Below are 19,914 nucleotides of genomic sequence, written 5' to 3'. Positions count from 1 at the left end.
TTAGGTGAATGGGCCTCTGTGTCTTGCATTTCCGGTGAGAGAAACCAGTGGGGGAGAATCTGTTAAGAAGAACTGGTGAGAAAGAGGGTAGAGCTGTGCCCAGTGTCAGGAGGCTGGAACCGGTGGAGAAAGAAAATCAATTAATACCTTCCTGATGGTGGAGTAGCTGGAAGAATGTTTAGAAAAGGGAACTTTCTTTTCTTCCTTGCTTGCTGATGTAGCACAAAGGTCTTGCACCTGTAATTCTAAGCAAAAACTGCAACATAGTTCCTCTTAAAAAGGAAGACTGGGCACAGTGAGTTCACCTCCTCTCTCCAAATGTCCCACTTCTTAAAAGATTGAATGTATGGTGGTTCCAGAAAATTGGAAAGACCCCCAGTAGTACATAAGTTGGAATGTTGAATTCCTAGAAGATAGAAAGGAAATGGGAAGAAGGTGACAGAAAAAGAGCCAAGGAAACCGCCGTACAAGTTGCTTCCTCGGGGAAACTCTGTGAGCTCTAAGCTGGGAACGAGCAAATAGAGAAAGCAGTCATGGGTTGTGGGTAGTGATCAAACAACAAATTAAAGAACTGCAGTAGGAACAAATACGACCAGTGGGAAGACAGTGGATAGGGAGAGGCTTTATTTTTCCTTTCCTCTAGCCAAAGCCAAAGCATTCTCCCAATGAAGGGATGAACTGTGTAATGGACCCTCATGAGAAAACTAGGGCCTTTGGAAGAGGATTAGAAGTAATGCCCTTCTGGGGCGCCTGGGTGGCACAGCGGTTAAGCGTCTGCCTTCGGCTCAGGGCGTGATCCTGGCGTTGCGGGATCGAGCCCCACATCAGGCTCTTCCGCTATGAGCCTGCTTCTTCCTCTCCCACTCCCCCTGCTTGTGTTCCCTCTCTCGCTGGCTGTCTCTCTCTGTCGAATAAATAAATAAAATCTTTAAAAAAAAAAAAAAAAGAAGTAATGCCCTTCTGGCACAAAAGAGTGATTTAAAGGAGAAAACAAACAAAACATTACTGAATGATGAGTCCACTGCACTGATCTGATACTGTCCTATAAAGCTGTCCTTACTTGGACACGGACCCTCTGCCATCCCATTTTCTCTCAAAGGAGAGGAGTAATGGGGAAGGAGAATGTCCACAAACACAGAAAAACCTCTGTTGATAACCTAGTAAATAATGGAGACATTCACTCTAAATGACTGGTTTGAAGAGACTAACTTGACATTTTAGTAATAATACCACATGACGGACCCAGGTGAAGTACTGAAAAATAAAACAACAAAAACATCTGACCTTACAGAAAAGAGTTCATTCAGGAAATATGAAGAACTTATAAATATTTTCCTTATTCTTGAGAAATATTTAAGAGGATATTTCATAAATAACTACCACACTCAAATTTCAGTGGGTCTGCTTGATGATCTGGAAAAGACTCAGGATTTTTCCAGATTGTAGAGCTGTATTAAGACAATTAAAAATTATTCAGCTGCTTACTGAGCACTTACTGTGTTTCAGGTACTGTTCTAGGCTTTGGGTGTATTAAGAGTGAACAAAGTAGACAGAAATTGTCCTCTCATAGAAAGTGTATTCTGGTAAGAGTGACAAAACATATAGTGTGATGACTGGTGATAAATGTTATGGGGAGAAATGAAGTAGCAGAAGGTCAGAGCATGGACCATGAGGGGAGGGGGTCGAATGGTGAAGTTCCCTCCCATTGAAGAATTAGAGTCTGGGAATTGATGGATAACTTGGGAATCTGGAATTTTTAATGGTGACTTAAGGTCTAATTTATGTATATAGTCCTAACTAAAGCTTGGGTTTGAGAGTGGTTAAGGAAGGAAAAGGTGGGAATGCACCTGGAAAGGGGTAGAATTCTGAGATTTTCCTCTTTACTACTTCCTGTGGTGATGCAGAGGCTGACGAGTTGGGCATTTTATCTCACATGTGGGGGCTCTTTCTGGATGCCTGCCCATGAAGTTGTAGACATTTTGAGGAAGTGGTTATTTATAATTCGGGGAGCTCTGGGGCTCTAAGAGAAATCTGAAAGGTCATGAAGAGTGTGCCTAAGAGCTCTAATAGGAGCTTCAGAAAGAAAGAATCAAGATGATGGAGATAAGCTCTTCAGCTTGTGCAGGGCTACCACTGGCCATGCAAGATGAATAAAATGACTGACAGGTACATCCTGAGGAAATACCAGATTTCCAAAGATGAGGAGAAAACCCGAGAGACTTGCATAGAGAAAAATGGTATCATCTACAAAAAGATGAGAAATCAAACAGCTACCATGCTCATTATCAACACAGAAGACGGTAGTTAGGGAGTGATTCCTTTAAATTTCCAGATACGATGATAAGATGAATTCTGTACCTCGGCAGGATATCAGGAGAGAGTGTGCGGGCAGCTTAAGAATGTTCTAACACATGAAAGAATGCGTACAAGTTATCACCTCTCTCTATATGTACATGTGTGCATATCTATACATATACATACAATCGCTGGAGAAGGTTCTTCTATTTAAAAGGAAAATAAAAAGAATGGGATGGAATAGCTCACTCTACCTCAGAAATGAAGAAAACTAGAAAGATATTAAATCAGTGTTTTCCAAAATGTGATTGCATAACCATGATGGAATGTGAGATGATATCAGATGGTACAGAAATCAAGCTGAAAAAGTTTTATTGCGTATTAAGATGTATAATTAATGCATTAAATGTAATTTCTTGGATATTGCTTAAGACAGTCCTAAAGTAGTGGTAATATAAGGTTGTCTTGAAAAACTGTCACTTTTATAGGAAGGTAAGAATGCATATTTTAAATTTCTAAATTGAAACTTGATACTGTAATAGCAACCACTAGAAAAACTCAAAGCATAACTTAAAACTGATTGATTGTGGAGAGTAAGGCTTGGTGGCAGAGAGAGACGATTTTACTTTTAATGTACCTTTTTGTACTATTTTTTTAAGCTTGTAAATTCGTGTTATAATTAACACTTGAGTAATTTAAAAAATCCTCATTTATCAAATGATGGTTGAGCAAATATATGATGTGACAGAGTGAATAAAGGATTTAGAATTTTGATTTTTCACCTTGAGCCTTGGCATTCTACCTGTTGACATGACAAGAATTTCTGGTTCTAAATAACGATGATGCCTATGATGGCAAATTTGGTTAATTTTTAATACATCCTTAACCACAGTCACGTGTGCTTTAACTGACACTGTTTTTATATGAATCCAGTGAAGAGAAATAGATTCCCTTGATTCTAAATCTAAGGTCTTAGTATTCTAAAGATAAAGGACTTTTTTTTTCTCTTCTCTGATAATTCATATGGTATCCTTAACAGTATTTAAAGCAAGAATACCCTGACTATGGCAAAATTAATTTATCTTCACTTAAAACAGTTTTTTAATGAATTTGAAGGAATGGAAATACCCAATTGATCATATAACAAATCTGTGTTACTTAAATATGTTTACAAACACCATATTTATTTAGCTCTCGCTTTCGGCAAGATCCAGTTTGCAACATTTTTCTTATGACTTGGATGTTCTCTCTATAAAATATATATTCCTCATGCTCTGCGCATAAATTTAGTCATTAGAACCAAAGCCTTTTTTCTTTCTTTTTTTCACTTTCAGCTTTTAAATGACTAGATGTTTCAGGTGTCTTTCTTCATATCCAGCCTTTGGAATATCTACTAAGACTGTTGTTACATATTATTGCGGCTGGTATGATGATCTGTATAGCTTGGTAAGAACAGCTGTTCTGCTGTGAAAGCAGATACCTGCACCTAAACAAAATCATTTGCTGGATCAGTAAACTTAATACAGTGATGGGTTAACATGTTCATCGTTCACGTCCCTTGTGAAAATGTATCTAACGCTCATGCCTATTCCATATTTTAATTAGTTTAGATAAAAGTAAGCTCTTAAAGTATTTCAAAGATAATACATTGAAGACAAAAATGTAAATAATCTATTAGTAGTTACAGCTATTTTCCTAAAAAATGCCAATATCAAGAGCATGAGTAAGGCATCAGGTCTGGGGTGTAGTACTAGCTCTACCCCTCACACATGTATAGTCTTACTGATATTCCTATGAATTTAACTAGTTGTAGTTTCCTTTGATAAGGAAGCAACAACTTTTTGTTTATAATAATTTTTTATTATGTTATGTTAGTCACCATATAGTATATTCTTAGTTTTGATGTAGTGTTCTATGATTCATTATTTGTATATAACACCCAGTGCTCCATGCAATACGTGCCCTCCTTAATACCCATCACCGGCCTATCCCAGTCCCGCACCCCCCTCCCTCTGAAGCCCTCAGTTTGTTTCCCAGAGTCCATAGTCTTTCATGCTTCATTCCCCCTTCTGTTTACCCCCCCTTCATTCTTCCCTAGGAAGCAACAACTTTTATACAGTGTTTCTTGCCTTTTTCTTCAGTAAAAAGGAGATTGATCTTCCGTCACAGAAAGAAGAGATCTTAGTTCAAGCACTGTGCATTTCAGAATGTGCACTAGGCCCTGTATATGCATTTTGTCCTTTAATGCTCTTTTAATAAGGTGGTATCCACATTTTGAAGACAAGTAATAAAGAGAATACAGAAATCAGAATTCATATTGTAAAGCAACTTGAAATCTTCAGTGTTTCTTTATAAATCAATCATCAGATGACCCATTGGAAAAGTGGAAACAATGTGGGATTTTAGATTTGGACAATGTGGATACCAGCCCTAACTCACCTATTTACTTGTGATTTGGTCAGGTTGTTCCATTTTTCGGAATATTTAGTTTTCTTATTTATGTATGAAACTCTTCCTGAAGTCAAGATCACATTTGGCAATATAAGTGGAAATGCTTTGTAATTGAAAGTAGTAGATAACATTATTATTAATCTGTATAAAAATTATGATAGGCAAGTAAGGATAGTGCCATCAGTGTTAACTCCATTTGTCAATGAGAAAAGTGAAGTTAGGGACTTTATGTGACTTGGATGGTCACAAAATTCCTTAGCAATGAATCTCCTACAGGAAGCTAGATCTGCTGACCCCAAATTTAGCATCTTTTTTTTTTTTTTTATAGGAGACTGTGTTGTCTTTAAATAGACCATTTCTTAAATTTCTAGGTTAAAGAAGAATGTGTGTGTGTGTGTAAATTTCACATATTCTTAAAGTTAAAAAAAATTAACTTTCTTGACGGTAGTTTATTTTTGGAATTTAGTGTAAACAAAACCAAGGTCCAAGAACACTGGTTTTATACCTTCCTACTCACTGTTGCTCAAACCAGAGTTTTATGTTGCTGAATTCTTTTTTGTTCTCTAGGAAAACTGTGAGCTCCTGCTCTGAGCTAGCTACTCTGTTAGATTTTGAAAATACAGAGGAAGTTAATAACTTTGTTCACAGTTAGGAATAGAACTCAGAGTCCAAAAGGAGAGGCAATAATTTAGCAAATGAAGATGGAATCTTGTTTGTAAAACAGACTATGGTAAAGTTTATATGGATGAGACGTGGTCTCACCTGAATATAAAACAGTAAACTGCTTTTTCTTTTATTTTCTTTAATCAAAAATAAAGATTTTAAAAATCAATTGTGAAACATTTGATAGAAATATGACATTTCTATCATTTGTTCAGTAAAGTCAGAATTTTTAGTGGAATTCATGGAACAGCTCTTAGGATTTTTGCTTATGCAAAACAAAAGAAGTCAGTGGCAAGCTTTAATATGTGAGCATGTGATTGGGAATTCTGTAAAAGCTGGGGAAAATTTTAATGTGTGGATTTATGTGTTTTTAAACTTGATGGGGGAAGGGTTAAAAAATCGTCAGAAGGAAATAAAGGGTAATGAAAAATGTGGATAGGATCTACGAAAAAAAAAGGAAAATAATGTAAAGGTGATTAAATATAATTTTAAAATCAGATTTTCCTTAAAGACACTCTTGAAAATGGGCATACATATAACTATATAAAATTTGAAGAAATTATAAGTGGTTTCCATTCCTAGAAAACTAAAAGAGTCTATAATCCTCATGAAATTTTGTTTTTTTTTTACACAAGATTTAATATACTTTAAGCATTTCATATATATTTTTAAAAAGCATTTTTTTTTTCCTTTCCAACTCAACGTACAAGTGATTATCTTAATTCTAGTTAGCATCTGATTGAATTAAAGATACATAGCTCTCAGCCTACATAATGAGTTCACAAAGTTTAGGTGACCTTTGGTTCTTTTCACTAATGGAATTTATTTCTTCAATTTTTAAATGAAATAAGAGGACAATTCAATAAGCTCTTTGCAAACACAGCCTAATTGGAACTCTTGGATCGCAGGCTACAAAATCGTGTGATAGCTCAAGGTGTGTGTTAATCATTCAAGGCATAAAAGCTGGAATTTGCCGTCTGAGAAGCAGTTCAGAAGTGTTAATACATAGTGTATCTAAGTTCAGTTTACTGACTTGGGATCCTCCTCTTTTCATGTGGCTGTAATAGAGCAAATATATTTTCATGTCTGTGTATATACAGTAATTTTTTAAGTTTTGCTTTGGCGAAAGTGGTTTTCTGGTTTTGGGTTGCATTGCCAAGCGTTAAACTATGCTTTTACCTTTTGATCCTATTTTTTGAGGACTTACACATGTTATTGCTAGTATTTGGTAAACATTATTATGCTTTAGGAAGGAAAAAGTTTAGTGTACATTTCACAAGGTTTATTAATGGTTGCTGAATTATCCATCCAACTTTTGGATGGATTGTCTTAAATAAAACTGTTGCACCAAGTTGCTAAGCATGTCATCACAGTTCTGAGAAATGCTAATGTCCTGTTTTTAGCCAAAATAAATTGTGCATTAATATGCACAGCTAAAGGTGTCAACTACAGTGAGCCCTCTGCAGCCACACTGCTGTCAGTGAGTAGCTGGCTCTGTGGGGGAGGTCGTGTGGCTTGGGCAATCCTTGAAGAGCAGAAGGCAATCTGTTTTCAAGCGATAGTTTGGTTTCCTCTTTATAATATGATGCATTATGCTATTATGTAATGTAAGTTATGTAATTATTTTCTGTGGCATTCAGAATAGTATAATATAACATATAAATAACATATTCAGTAAATATTTGAAGATAATTTGATGAAAAATAGGAAAAATGTTCAGAATAATTTATGAGAAGTTGTTGCTTCTGTTGAGTCCACGTGAGGAGAGGAGGGAAGAAGAAATAATTGGAAAACGATTTAAAGCACTGTCTGAGTCTAACTGCTGTGGTCCCAGCTGTGCTAGAAAGAGGTAGGAAGGGGCAGGCCTGGGTATGTTAAGTGGTAAAGGAGGAAATTCAGTGTGGATGCTAAAGATGGGTAGCACTCTGGTAAATGGAGGAGGAATACACATTGGCCTGTGACTCACGTATGAGAGCATGAGGAGCCTGCCTTGATGAAGTAAATGGTACATGTAGAAGTCACAGTTTGCAGAAAAGTGTAGTTGTCATGCTTTCAAAAGTAAGAACGCAACAGGCTTTATTGTATAGGGACAGGCAGGACGACAGCATGACTGAAGAAAATTTATTCAATAGCTAATGTGAATAGTATGAACACCAGGAAATATAAATTCCTAACATTGTGTTACTCTTTTGATGTTCCATTATTCCAAGTACTGTGCTGTGTTGAGCAGACATTCCATTATAAATCTTATGTAAATTTTGTGTTCAAAATTTCCAGTTTGGAGTGCACTGAAGGGTGGACATTACTCATTAGGCCTTCTGGATTTCTTTCTTCCTTTCTTCCCTTTCTTCCCTTTCTTTCCTTCCTTCCTTCCTTCCTTCCTTCCTTCCTTCCTTCCTTCCTTCCTTCCTTAGAAATTTCCATTCTGTTTTGAAGCTAAATAGATGAGTAACAGTTGTGAGCAAGAATGTCCTTTAATTCTAGAACCCTAACATTTGCCAACTCACCTCAATGCTTAGATGTATTGAGTTAATTGTCTTCAATTATTACTGAAAACACACTCTTAAAATACAGAATATAATTTTTTAGTAATCAGTAGTAATCAAAAGTTTGGGTAACTTTTTTTGAAAGTGGCAACATTAATTGAAACTCTCTATGTGAAGCTCACAACCATAAGTGGTACCTCATGAGACATCTAAATAATACATTTGTGATTATCCATCAAAGTCCTTAGCCAATGAGTTTGTATTACTGTATGTCACAGCTCTGATACATAACAAAGGTTCAACAAAGTGGAACCCAGAGGATTGGATTAAGCAGGGAGGTGTGTATAGTAATTATATTACAGGTCTGCATTAGAATACACAGTGCCCTCAGAGTGAGCAAAAATCCTGTCTAACCAGTCTCTTATCCCATTTATGTAGCATATTAAATTAGAAGAGTGAATAAACAAGTTTATGCGTTTCTTTTGTTTCTTTCCAAAGAACTAATTGAATTACAGTAGCTCATTAAGCGGTTGTGTCTCCAGACCTTGAATTCCATTTATGCACTCTCTGTAAGTAAGGCTATGGGTGGGGAAAGCAAAACATGACTATTTTTCCTTTTGTTACATCAACTCTAGAATTTAGGAATAGGTGAAGCATGACATATTTTTCTAATAAAGTTAGATTCTTTCATTTTAATGTATATATATTGAAGATACGACTTCTTCCTGGACGCATTGATACAGTTGTGGGCTTCCCTGGTATTGTTTCTTGCATTTTTCCCATCAGTTATCAGGTGGATGTGGATGATGATAGTGTGATGTTAGGGAATAAGTGCTAGTTATTTTTTTTTTAAAGATTTTTAATTATTTGGGAGAGCATGCACACACATGAGAGAGAGAGAGAGCACATGAGCAGGGCAGAGGAGCAGAGGGAGATGGACAAGGGAGCCTGATGAGGGGTCCATCCCAGGACCCTGAGGTCATGACCTGAGCTGAAGGCAGGTGCTTAACCAACTGAGCCACCCAGGTGTCCCAGTAAGTGCTAGTTATGGGAAGTTGTTTATGAAATATTGGTAGAAGGCTTCTTCTGTGAGTCAGCCTTGGCCTTGGATATTGTTTGACCTCTGTGGCATGGGGAAGAAGTAATAAGGACTAAAATCTTCTGAGATTTTTGATTCTCGTTCATGGCTCCAGTGGAATGAAGACCCAATCACGAAGAAATAGGAGAACCAACTGTATTATAGACACGGCTACCAAATGGAACTGGCAGCAGCTGTCTGAGGCAGTGATGGTAAAAAATTCAGGTTCATTTCTGCTCAGACTTACAAATAAGTGTTTAAGTTTGGAAGTGAAACAAGGCAGTAATTGCCTCGAGGTGGGGAAAATATGTATGGTTAGTAGGTACAGTGATTATGAGGGACTCTTTGAGTTTGACTCAAAATGGGGATAGGTTGTCTGTGGCATGCAACCAGAAAATGAAGGCAGCAGCGTGTCCTACAAACTGTGTAAACAATGGGAATTAGCAGAGTAAACACAGGAAAGCTGTAGCTTCAAGAGCACAAACATTTTCAGTTATTATTGAATTAAATAAATTCAAACCAGCTCAAAAACTGGGCATCTGTCATGCTTAAAGGGTTAGGTAGACCCCAGGGTGTCAGAGGAAAGACTACCACCAGGAAGTCCTTACCATTTGTTGATTACTGTCTTTTGGGGGTTAGAGACCTGGAAGTAGAAGGATGATACAAGCGCTAGCATTTTATATTTCAGAATTATGTATTTTGAAGTTCTTGCAAAAGATGAACTTCACAATTCTGGGAGAGGCATTGAGGTGCGAGGGGACGTAGTTAGAGTCAACCCCTTGTGTGGTTGGTGGTTTTACATGGGGGATCTTTTTGTGAAGGTGTAAATTATCTAGACAATGACAAAGGCCAAGTGAGGGACGTTGGCTTTGGAAATATGAAAAGATGAATGGGAAATTACCTTTCACAAGCAGTGCAGACATACTTGAGGAATAAATGATAATGCAGTGAAGATACCACAGGATTTCTGACCTCAATGACTGAGAGCTTGCAAAGGTGCTGTTAGCACTCGTTACTCTCCCTGCGCGCTTTGGGGAGGACAGGGTGGTTTCTGATGCTGGGGCGGCTTGTGGACTTTTTCTCAGTGTGTAGGAAGTTTGCTTTTGTTTTTGTTTTTCAGTTGAATCAGGGAATTAGGAATGCGTCTGTTTTCAGTGCTAGATTGTTGAGCGCTGAGATAAAATCATTTCTAGTTCCAACAGATTTGGCCAGTAGAATTAAATATCAAGGAGGCTCTTTCTTAAAGAAAAAAAAAATCCTAAGAGGATGAAAAGCTTTTCATATTGTGATTGCTACAATGTTTTTAACGCGTATTCTAGCAGCGAGGAGGAACACTGTGGGGTCAAAATGTCTTTTTTGTGTTGTTTATCCAAATTAAGAAAATGTGGCCATTAAAAGGACAAAGGATGGGCAGTGGAGTCCGTTCAAAATAAGGGTGTATTAAGAGAAAAGCAGAATTCTCCTCTACATGAAGATGCAGTGACTTGGGTATTTGACCTCTTCCACTCGCCCTTGTGTCTTTATGTGGAAATAAGGGTCATATACTATAAAGTACAAGGAGACGTTTGATTTCGGAATAAGGGCAATATAGAATGTGTTTCCCAGTATTAGTGTAAATTATGCATTTGCTATGCTGTGGTAGTGTTTTAATTCTACAGTGGTTTAAAAATGGAGCGAGAGCCCACCGGTGAGCTACACGTGAAGGTCTAAAGTTCACATTGCAGAGAGACTTAGAGTTTTACTGATAATACCAAATAAATCCAAGTAAGTGTTCAGTGGGGAGGGTGGAAGGAAGCTTCCTGGCAGGAAGCAAGGAAAAAAGTAGTCATCACAGTATCATCAGATACTTATTACATATCTGTAATAACCTTGAAGTTATATGTTAACTTGTTTCTTATCTGACTTCTGCACTATAATGTAATCTCCAGGAGGATGGGGATTTTTGTCTCTTTTATCCAGTGCTATGTGCCATGTAGAGGTTGCTCAGTAACCACTTGAATCAGAAATGAACAGGTGGCTCGGGTGCCTGCGTGGCTCAGTCGGTTGAGAGTCATCAGAGTCTTGATTTTGGCTCAGGTCATGATCTCAGAGCCCTGAGACTGAGTTCTACATCGGGCTCTGTGCTTGAGATTCTCTCTCGCTCTCCCTCTGTCCCTCCCCTCCATGTTCTCTCTCTCTCAAATAAAAAAAATCTTAAAAAAAAAATAAAATAAATAGGTGGTGTTGCCTGGCTGGCTCAGTCAGTGGAACATGAGACTGGATCTCGCGTTGTGAGTTCAAGCCACATGTTGGGTGTGGAGCTTACTTAAAAAGAAAAAAAAAATTTAAAGGAATAGGTGAATGAATTTTGCATCTGCTTTGGTTATAACACTCGTCAAAAAGATTAAGAGCAATTAACTGTAATGCAAGTCACTAACCCTAGGAGTTTAGAATTTAGTGTGGTTAATGTAGATGCACATCTTCTAATGTTTTACAGGAAAAAAAATGAGTGACAGAGCATAGGTAAGAATTATGCTTTTTTTTTTTTTTTTTTTTTAGATTTTATTTATTTATTTGACAGAGAGAGAGACAGCCAGTGAAAGAGGGAACACAGGCAGAGGGAGTAGGAAGAAGCAGGCTCTCAGCGGAGGAGCCTGATGTGGGGCTCGATCCCAGAATGCCGGGATCACGCCCTGAGCCGAAGGCAGACGCTTAACGACTGAGCCAACCAGGCGCCCCAAGAATTATGCTTTTAATTATATTTTCTTTTGTCCGACTGCATGATTATGAGGTGATGTGGTATTTAAGGCTGTGGAAAAAGACAAATGAGAAAATATGAACAGTAGAACAGCAGAAGTGACATTGACACTAGCAGAGATGGTTGAGTAGGTGAAAGTATATTTACGGAGGAGTTTCTGTCCATCAAGAAGGGGGTAAAGTGGAGTGAAATTTCCTTACATTCTAGTTCACCTTTTGTCAGGGCACCAGCGTAAGTAGCAATTGCTTATGTTTTGGGATTCAAATATTTATATGTATAAAAAGTTATTTTGTGAAATGCTTCAAACATACAGAAAAGTAAAGATAAAAATATTATAAGTATGTAAATACTCAACCCCCATACTGAAAGCAAATGTGATGAACACCCAAGTACTTTCCACCCATTTTTAACAAATGTTTTAATTTTACTTTGTTTCACATTTTTAAACAGAAATATAACATGTTAGAGTTGACAATCTCTTTAACCTTCTCTAAACAGAAGTTTGCTTTCATGAGATTGCAAAATAAGCCTTTTTTTTTTTCGTTTTTACCAGTGCATGAGTTTAAATGATTCAGTGTGATTTTTACTTTAAAGCCATTTTAATGATTAAGAAAATAATTCAATAAAGATTTTTTTCTTACTAAAAAAGCTTAGCAGTATAAACTATTAAATGACAAAAGTTTTTAAGAGTTTAGGAAGGTTTATTTCAATTTCTTTTCAAAAGGAAATTGTTTGCAAATAAGGAGCATGTTTTTTGCCAGCCTAACCCTTCATACTTTTGTACTGTGGAAAACTTTTCTGGTACCTCTGTTCCACATATTTAGTTTTCCACCATTAGACTTCTGTATATAGAACCTCAGTGCTAAACTGGTAACATTGGTTACTTTGGGTGGAGAAGATTGCATCATATAGAATTTGACATTCTAAATTACTTTGGAAATATTTAAAATTTTATATAATAAGCATATTGGAATTAAAAAAAGGTAAATGTTAAACATAGGTACTTTTATTTTTTTATTATTTTTAAAATTTTTAAATTTAAATCCAATTAGCTAACATATAGTACATCATTAGTTTTTGGTGTAGGGTTCAAGTGCTTATTCCATCATGTGCCCTCCTTAATGCCCAGCACCCAGTTACCCCATCCCCCTACCCACCTCCCTTGCCACAACCCTCAGTTTGTTTCCCAGAGTCAAGAGTCTCTCATGGTTTGTCTTCCTCTCTGATTTCTTCCCATTCAGTTTTCCCTCCCTTCCCCCCTATGATTCTCTGTGCTATTCCTTATATTCCACATATGAGTCAACCCATATGACAACTGTCTTTCTCTGATTGACTTATGCTAAACATAGGTACTTGTAAATTATCTTCTAAAATAAGTATCAAATTTACCATCTCCTTTTTATAATTGACACAATATGAGATGAACAGATGCACTTACTCCTATACCTCTGTGTATATATTTGATGTGTATCTCACATCTATACATATCTCACCAGTTGAATAAGTATATTGCTTACTTATACTGCTCTTCCTAGTATATTCACAAAATTATAAGGAAAAACGGTTTCCTCTGTTAAATCGTGCTATTATTTATGATAATTTGAAGAGATGCCATTGTTTTTTCTTTATTTTCTCAACAGAGAATGTTCTCTTTCTAACCCAGTGTGGTTAACAATTTTTGTTTTCACACATTTGATTATGTCGCCTTGGAGGGGGAAGTAATGCTCTGCTAATTTAAGAAATTAGCAATGTGTTAATAATTTGACAGGCATACACTGGGTTGTATAACTAAAAACTGTATATGAGCCATCAATAGAGAAAATATCTAATGTAACTAATTTATGGAATCTAATACGTTATAATTCATCTTTTTGATACAGTGTTTCCTATTTCTGGGGGTACAAACTTTCAGTAAATCGGGCAAAGAATCACAAAATTAGGGGTGCCTCGGTGGCTCAGTTTGTTAAGTGGCTGCCTTTGGCTCAGGTCATGATCTCAGGGTCCTGAGATCGAGCCCCACATTGGGCTCCCTGCTCAGTGGGAAGTCTGCTTCTCCCTCTCCCTCTATTGCTCCCCCTGCTTGTGTTCTCTTGCTTGCCCACACACTCTCTCTCTCAAATAAATAAAATCTTAAAAAAAAAACAAAAGAAATTAACAGTAGGAAAAAAATACAACTTTATCTACATATTTACGTTTTATTTTCCTTAACATATAGAGTGCTTAACTCTCTGAGGTTCATTAATTATATTTCAGTATAATTAACTTTATAATATTTCAATATAATTTAAGTAAAATGATTTGATCTATATATTATGGGTCAAATGAGGAGCGACATAGTTGCAAATGGTAACCAGGCATTTTTAAAATTACGTTTTTGTGTCTTTACATTGTTCCTGTCTCTGACCATTGTTTCATATTTATTTCTAGATAAAAGAGTGGCTCTGTTTAAACTGTCAGATGAAAAGAGCTCTAGGAGGTGATCTGGCTCCAGTTCCATTGTCCCCTCAGCCAAAACCGAAGACTGCCCCCGCTACTCCTGCATCCACAGTGAGCAAACCATCCCCGCAGCCACAGCAGATGTCTCCAAAGAAGGATACTGTACCCAAACAGGATATCTCAAAGGCACCCGAGTCTAAGAAGCCCCCACCACTCGTGAAACAACCAACCATTCACGGATCTCCCCCACCGGCGGCCAAGCAGCCTCCTGTGGCAGAACCCTCATCCAAGCCAGCCCCTCCCAAAGAGCCCTCGGTGCCATCCGAGCAGGCCAAGGTCCCCATGGCTGAGGATAAACCAAAGCAGCCCAAGACAGGAAAGCCAGCCACAGACGTTGTGTCTTCATCGTCGATAGCAGCAAAACCTGATATTCCAAGCTCCAAAGTACAGTCGGAGGATCAAGAGAAAACAGCCCCTCCTCTAAAAACAGACGCTGCCAAACCCTCACAGAGTTTTCCACCAACAGGAGAAAGAGTCACCCCGGTCGATTCTAAAGTCATACCCCGACCTGCATCAGATTCAAAAATTATTTCACATCCTGGGCCTAGTTCAGAGAGCAAAGGTCAAAAGCCAGTTGATCCAGTTCAAAAGAGGGAAGAACCCAAGAAAGCACAAACCAAAATGAGTCCTAAGCCAGATGCCAAGCCGATGCCAAAAGGGTCCCCTCCGCCCCCAGGCCCACGACCTACCACTGGCCAAACTGCCCCCACATCTCAGCAGCCCCCAAAGCCTCAGGAGCAGTCAAGACGCTTCAGTCTAAATCTGGGGAGTATTACTGATGCCCCCAAGTCACAGCCCACGACGCCTCAAGAAACTGTGACTGGAAAACTCTTTGGGTTTGGAGCGTCAATCTTCAGCCAGGCATCAAATTTAATCTCCACAGCAGGCCAGCCTGGGTCGCAGTCTCAGAGTGGGCCTGGGGCCCCAGCAAAACAAGGCCCTCCTCCTTCACAGCCACCTCCTCAGGGGCCACCCAAATCCACAGGTCAGGGGCCACCAGCCCCTGCAAAGGTTATCCCTGTGAAAAAAGACACGAAAGCTCCGGTGGCTGAAAGATTAGAGCCCAAAGCTGAACAAGTTCCAGCCGTAAAAGGAACAGAAACAGAGAAGAAGGCTCTGCCTGTTCAGGATAGCAAACCTTCAGCAGCTGAGCCTCAGAAGGCTGTCCTTCCCCCCAAGTTGGAGAAAACCCCCAAACCAGAATCAGCCTGTCCGCTCTGCAAAACTGAGCTCAACATCGGTTCTAAGGATCCTCCTAACTTCAATACTTGCACTGAATGCGGGAATCAAGTGTGTAATCTCTGTGGATTTAACCCTACACCACACTTGACTGAGGTAAGCAATTTATATATTACTTACGGATGTGACTGTATCGTGTTTATTCTGAAGTATTTTGGTAGCCGAATTTCTGAGCAAACCCCCCCAAAACAAAAAAGCCCATTTCTAGTAAAGAAGGCATATCAATATTGATGGCATAGTAGAAGTTTCAATTACTTATTACAGGCTTAATTTCTTGTTCATGTAATTATATTTTTCTGGGTTATGCACCAGAATTAAGAAGATAAATAAGCTGACAACTTAAAGTAACAATTATCCCAATCCTTTGTGAATTAAAGAACTGTAGCTTTGGAGATGACTATGTGATTTTCACTTAATGCCAAGGAGAAGTTGTATTTTACCGTTCCCATGATCTTCAGTCCTTCCTGCCTCTACTACCTTAGAGAAAGTTTTGGTTGCTTACAGATCCGTAAACAACATGAGGTCTGTTATTTTACAAAAATTGTTAAGAAATTAGTGTAGGTTAATAATATTGCCTCCTAGAAAATAGTGGTTCAAACTTACTATGTCTAGACTTCTTATAATTCTCTTTGAGCTTTTATCTGCCATAAATATAACAGAGTACTTTGATAAGAAATGTGCAAAAAAAACCCAAAAACAAAAACAGATACATGGGTTTCAGTGACTGATGTCAAGGAACTGTGTTTTTAAAATTTTTTTTTTTTTTAATGGATGATGGGACATTTTCTCCACATGGAATGACCAAAACAGAGATGGGCAAATTTCTACCTAGCAGGGTTATAAAAGAATGAATCTATAAACATTAATAATGTGTTAGGGTTGTTAGAATATTTAGATCTTGGGAACTGAGGGGTTAAATGATTGTTGCTATCTTAGATGTTTAATAAACATTTTGGGATTGAATTTTAAATAATTGTTCATTGTTTTTACACAAATCAGAAATACTTAAGGATTATTTTATTCCACTCTCTTTTGATTTTGTAATTCATTGGAATGGAAAAATTGAACAGATTATAGCAAATCTACAGAAGGAGATTTAGAGATTCTTGGTGTTGTTTCTGAGTTAAATTTTTTAAAGAGTAAGCTGTACACATTTTTTATTTTTTACTTTTAAAAGGTATTAGGTTGCTTTGACAGAATTAACATCATGTGAAAGTATGGTTTCTACAGACTTAAGGAGATTTTTATCCTCTTGATCTGTGATGAATAGAGTTAACTGAGATCCATTTTAAAGGCAGATAAAATTTGGTTTCCCTCAGTACTTCATGAGTGGTAACAACTATAATTATTACTTACAGTGGTTTGGATTCAATGCAAAAGCAAAACAAAAAGCAGACCTTCTATTTCTCTCATATATTTAGAAGAGTTGTTTTTGGTTGTGTATTCATGAAGCAGAAAATTTTGGTTTTACCAGTACGATTGTATTTATTTCATAGACTTAAAAAATTGTACCCTTTAATGAGGAGCTGATGGTGTCAACACAGTACCATTTAATAGTTACAAAACAAACTGCAGCGCTAAAAACAAAACATAATGTCTCTATTTAAAATGTATTTTGGGCACACTAAAAAAGTGTAGTGCAGAGGGAGGATTGTGTATGTATGTGTGCACATAGGTATATGTATATATTTGGACCATAGTGATTACGAGAATCCAGTCAGTGTGTGGAGGTATGAAATGAGAGCCCTTGGGTGGAAGGACAAGAAACTTTTCAGGAAAATCTTTGGTTTTCTTTTGTTGGTTAAATTATATTTTTTTGAGGGGAGGGTGTGCTAATTTGAATGGAGGTTTCTTGAATAAAGCACAGAATTACCTAGGCTGTGTGTGAAATTTCCGTAGTTTGAAAATATTAGTGATCTCAAGTGTTCAGGTGTTTTAGGTGAAATCCTATTTTAAATATGACCACTGGGATCACTGTTACTGTTCAGAGTATTTTGCTGGTTGACAATTTATTTGAATTTGGAAGATGTTTCAGAGGAGAAAAAAAAAATTGATGTAACAGAAGCAGTTGGCTAGTGTTCCTACCTTAACTGTGCTAATCCATGTGAAGTTTTCAGTTAGTAGAAGGCCTTAGTGCCCTCCAGCCTTTCGGTAAAGTCTGTTGGCTGACCTGGTATCAAGGGAGTGAATGACGCTGGTTGAGTGATTCGGTGTTCAAATATTCTTCTTCTTATTAACCCAAAGGACTTGAGAGGATTGGCAGAAGGGGTTAGTTGAAAAGAAAGGCACTTTGTGTTTGCATGTGTGTGTGCATACGTACACATACATTTCTAGAAAATTTTAAATACGATTTATAGGTTTAACTTGCGGTGCTCTCTCAGAATTCTTACTACTAATCTCTCCTCATTTCCTTCAGTTAGGAGCGATTAGGAAAGGATCTCCTTCCTGATCCTTGCTTTCTTTCTTTGCTTTCTCCATTCTGCTTGTGATATTTATTTCTTGTTAACCTAATATTTTCTGCTCTTTCCCTCTAGTTTTCAGGGGCACATTCAGAAAATACTCAGACTTTATGCCTGTAATGCAAAGAAGTGGTATTTCTAAGAAAAGATTTAACTATTTCTATTTATTTTTCCAATAGAGCACATTTAACTTTATATTGTAAGCCTCTGCTTCTACTCTAATAATCACTGTGAGGCAGGTCTTCTTTTCCTGTGGGTACCACTCTGCCTTCCCCTTTTGCTGTTCTGTTGCTCTGGTGGCGAGAAGAGCTGGTTACAGTTTGTCATGGGTTGGGGAGCTATATAGAGAGTACTTCTCCCTCCCCTGCCCGTTAATCAAACACACCTGTCTCTTAGGTTGCTTCCTGTTTCTCATACACAGCATCCCCCACAACACCTGAGCTGTGCCAGGAGCTGCCTGCAGGGCCCTGGGGTGCAGCCAGGCTTCCACCTAAGCTTCAAGGTTTAACTCTTTGCTGCCAAGTTTGTATAAATGGCATCCTAATCGAGTAGCCTCAGATAGGAAGGAAGAAGTCTCTTAGGCTTTAACTTTCACCAACTCAGGGAATATCTTATCTTAGAAGGAGTTTTAAAAGCGGCAGCAGGGCTTTCTGATAGCGCTGCTCTTAGAGAATTTGGAAGCATCCTGAAAAAAAACAGCCTAAGTTGACAATCAGTTTAGTGGCTTTTAATAATTTTGGTTCATTTCAAATGCAAAAAGGACTCACAGTTGCTCATACTGGGTCATAATTTTGCTTCCTTAGTTAAGATAATTATGTAGGGCCTGAGTGATGCAGGAAGAGCTAGCATATATTCGTCACTAGGCAACAGATGGGCCTTTTGAGCCGATTAAGACCCAGTGGTGTAACAGGGATCCCTTCAGATCTTTGCTGTCTAGCTGGGGTGGCTTCTGCCTTCTCTATCTCACAGCCAAGAAAAGCCTCGTGGGCATGCGCCGGATTTCTTAGGTTGGCAAACACTTATTTTGCTTTTACTTTAAAATTCATTACTTAATACTTTAAAAATCATCTACCCAATAGTAAAAAGCATTTAAGTACACGCACATACACACAATTAAAAATGGAAAGAATGATAAAAAAAAATCAGTAAGTAGAAAACCATTCTACCAATAATTATTTTCAAAAGAATTATATAATGGAGTTATGCTTTCTGTGTGAATATTTCTGACATCTGTGGCAGAGAGGGACTCCTGATGTCAACTTTCTCATGTAAGTTAAAAAGTGCTAAGTTCGTTGGTTGAAACAAAATTATTGGTTCTTAATTTTTAGGAGAATTTTAATAGGTTGTTTTTTTATTAAGTGGTATTTTGTCAGAAAACTCAAATGTGGATTTAAAACTTCTGTTTAAACAAATTTAAACAAAATAATCTCTCCATTAGTCTTTTCTTCTATGTGTTTTTACATGGTTCATATTCTATACTACATGGTAGTTCTATATTCCAGTCTTAACATATGATTATATAACATTTCCTCACATGATTAAAGACTTTGTGCATATTATTAAAAATGATTATTACTTAATTTTTTGGATATATGGATATATATTTTTTTCATACACATTCTTCTCATATTGGGGATTTAGGTTGTTTAATTTTTTTCATTATAAATAAGATGAATAATTTTGGATATAAATATTTTGTATTTTTAATGGTTTCCCAAGGAAAATTTACTAGTACAATGTTACTAAATCAAGGGACAAGGACCCTAAAGTATCAAATTCTCTTTGGAGATGTGATAGCATTTGACATCTCCACCCCTGGCGTCATGATTTCCTTCTTGCTGCAGATTCTCCATACTTGAATAAAAACATCAAAAATGATACTTGTTAATTTGGAAGTCTAAAATTGCTATCATATTGTTCCTTTGATTTATATTTGATTACCAGAAATTTTATTTGGATATTACAGGTAAATAGATGATTCTAATTAGGATCCAGACAAAATGTTGTGTA

At 37.3% G+C, this 19,914-nt stretch overlaps 1 protein-coding gene across 1 annotated transcript in view; it reads left to right on the top strand.

The window, feature by feature from the left end:
* PCLO (piccolo presynaptic cytomatrix protein) overlaps positions 1–19,914 on the top strand; it is a 372,284-nt gene that overhangs the window by 12,962 nt on the left and 339,408 nt on the right. Inside the window, exon 3 of the mRNA XM_026504655.4 lies at positions 14,138–15,541. Within this exon, the coding sequence (XP_026360440.3) occupies positions 14,138–15,541 (1,404 nt within the window). The remainder of the gene's footprint in view (positions 1–14,137; positions 15,542–19,914) is intronic.

Source organism: Ursus arctos, unplaced genomic scaffold, assembly GCF_023065955.2.
Source record: "Ursus arctos isolate Adak ecotype North America unplaced genomic scaffold, UrsArc2.0 scaffold_3, whole genome shotgun sequence".
NCBI classification, from domain to species: domain Eukaryota; kingdom Metazoa; phylum Chordata; class Mammalia; order Carnivora; family Ursidae; genus Ursus; species Ursus arctos.
The sequence above is the reverse complement of the archived record's forward strand: the minus strand, read 5'-3'. Positions and strand labels throughout refer to the sequence as shown.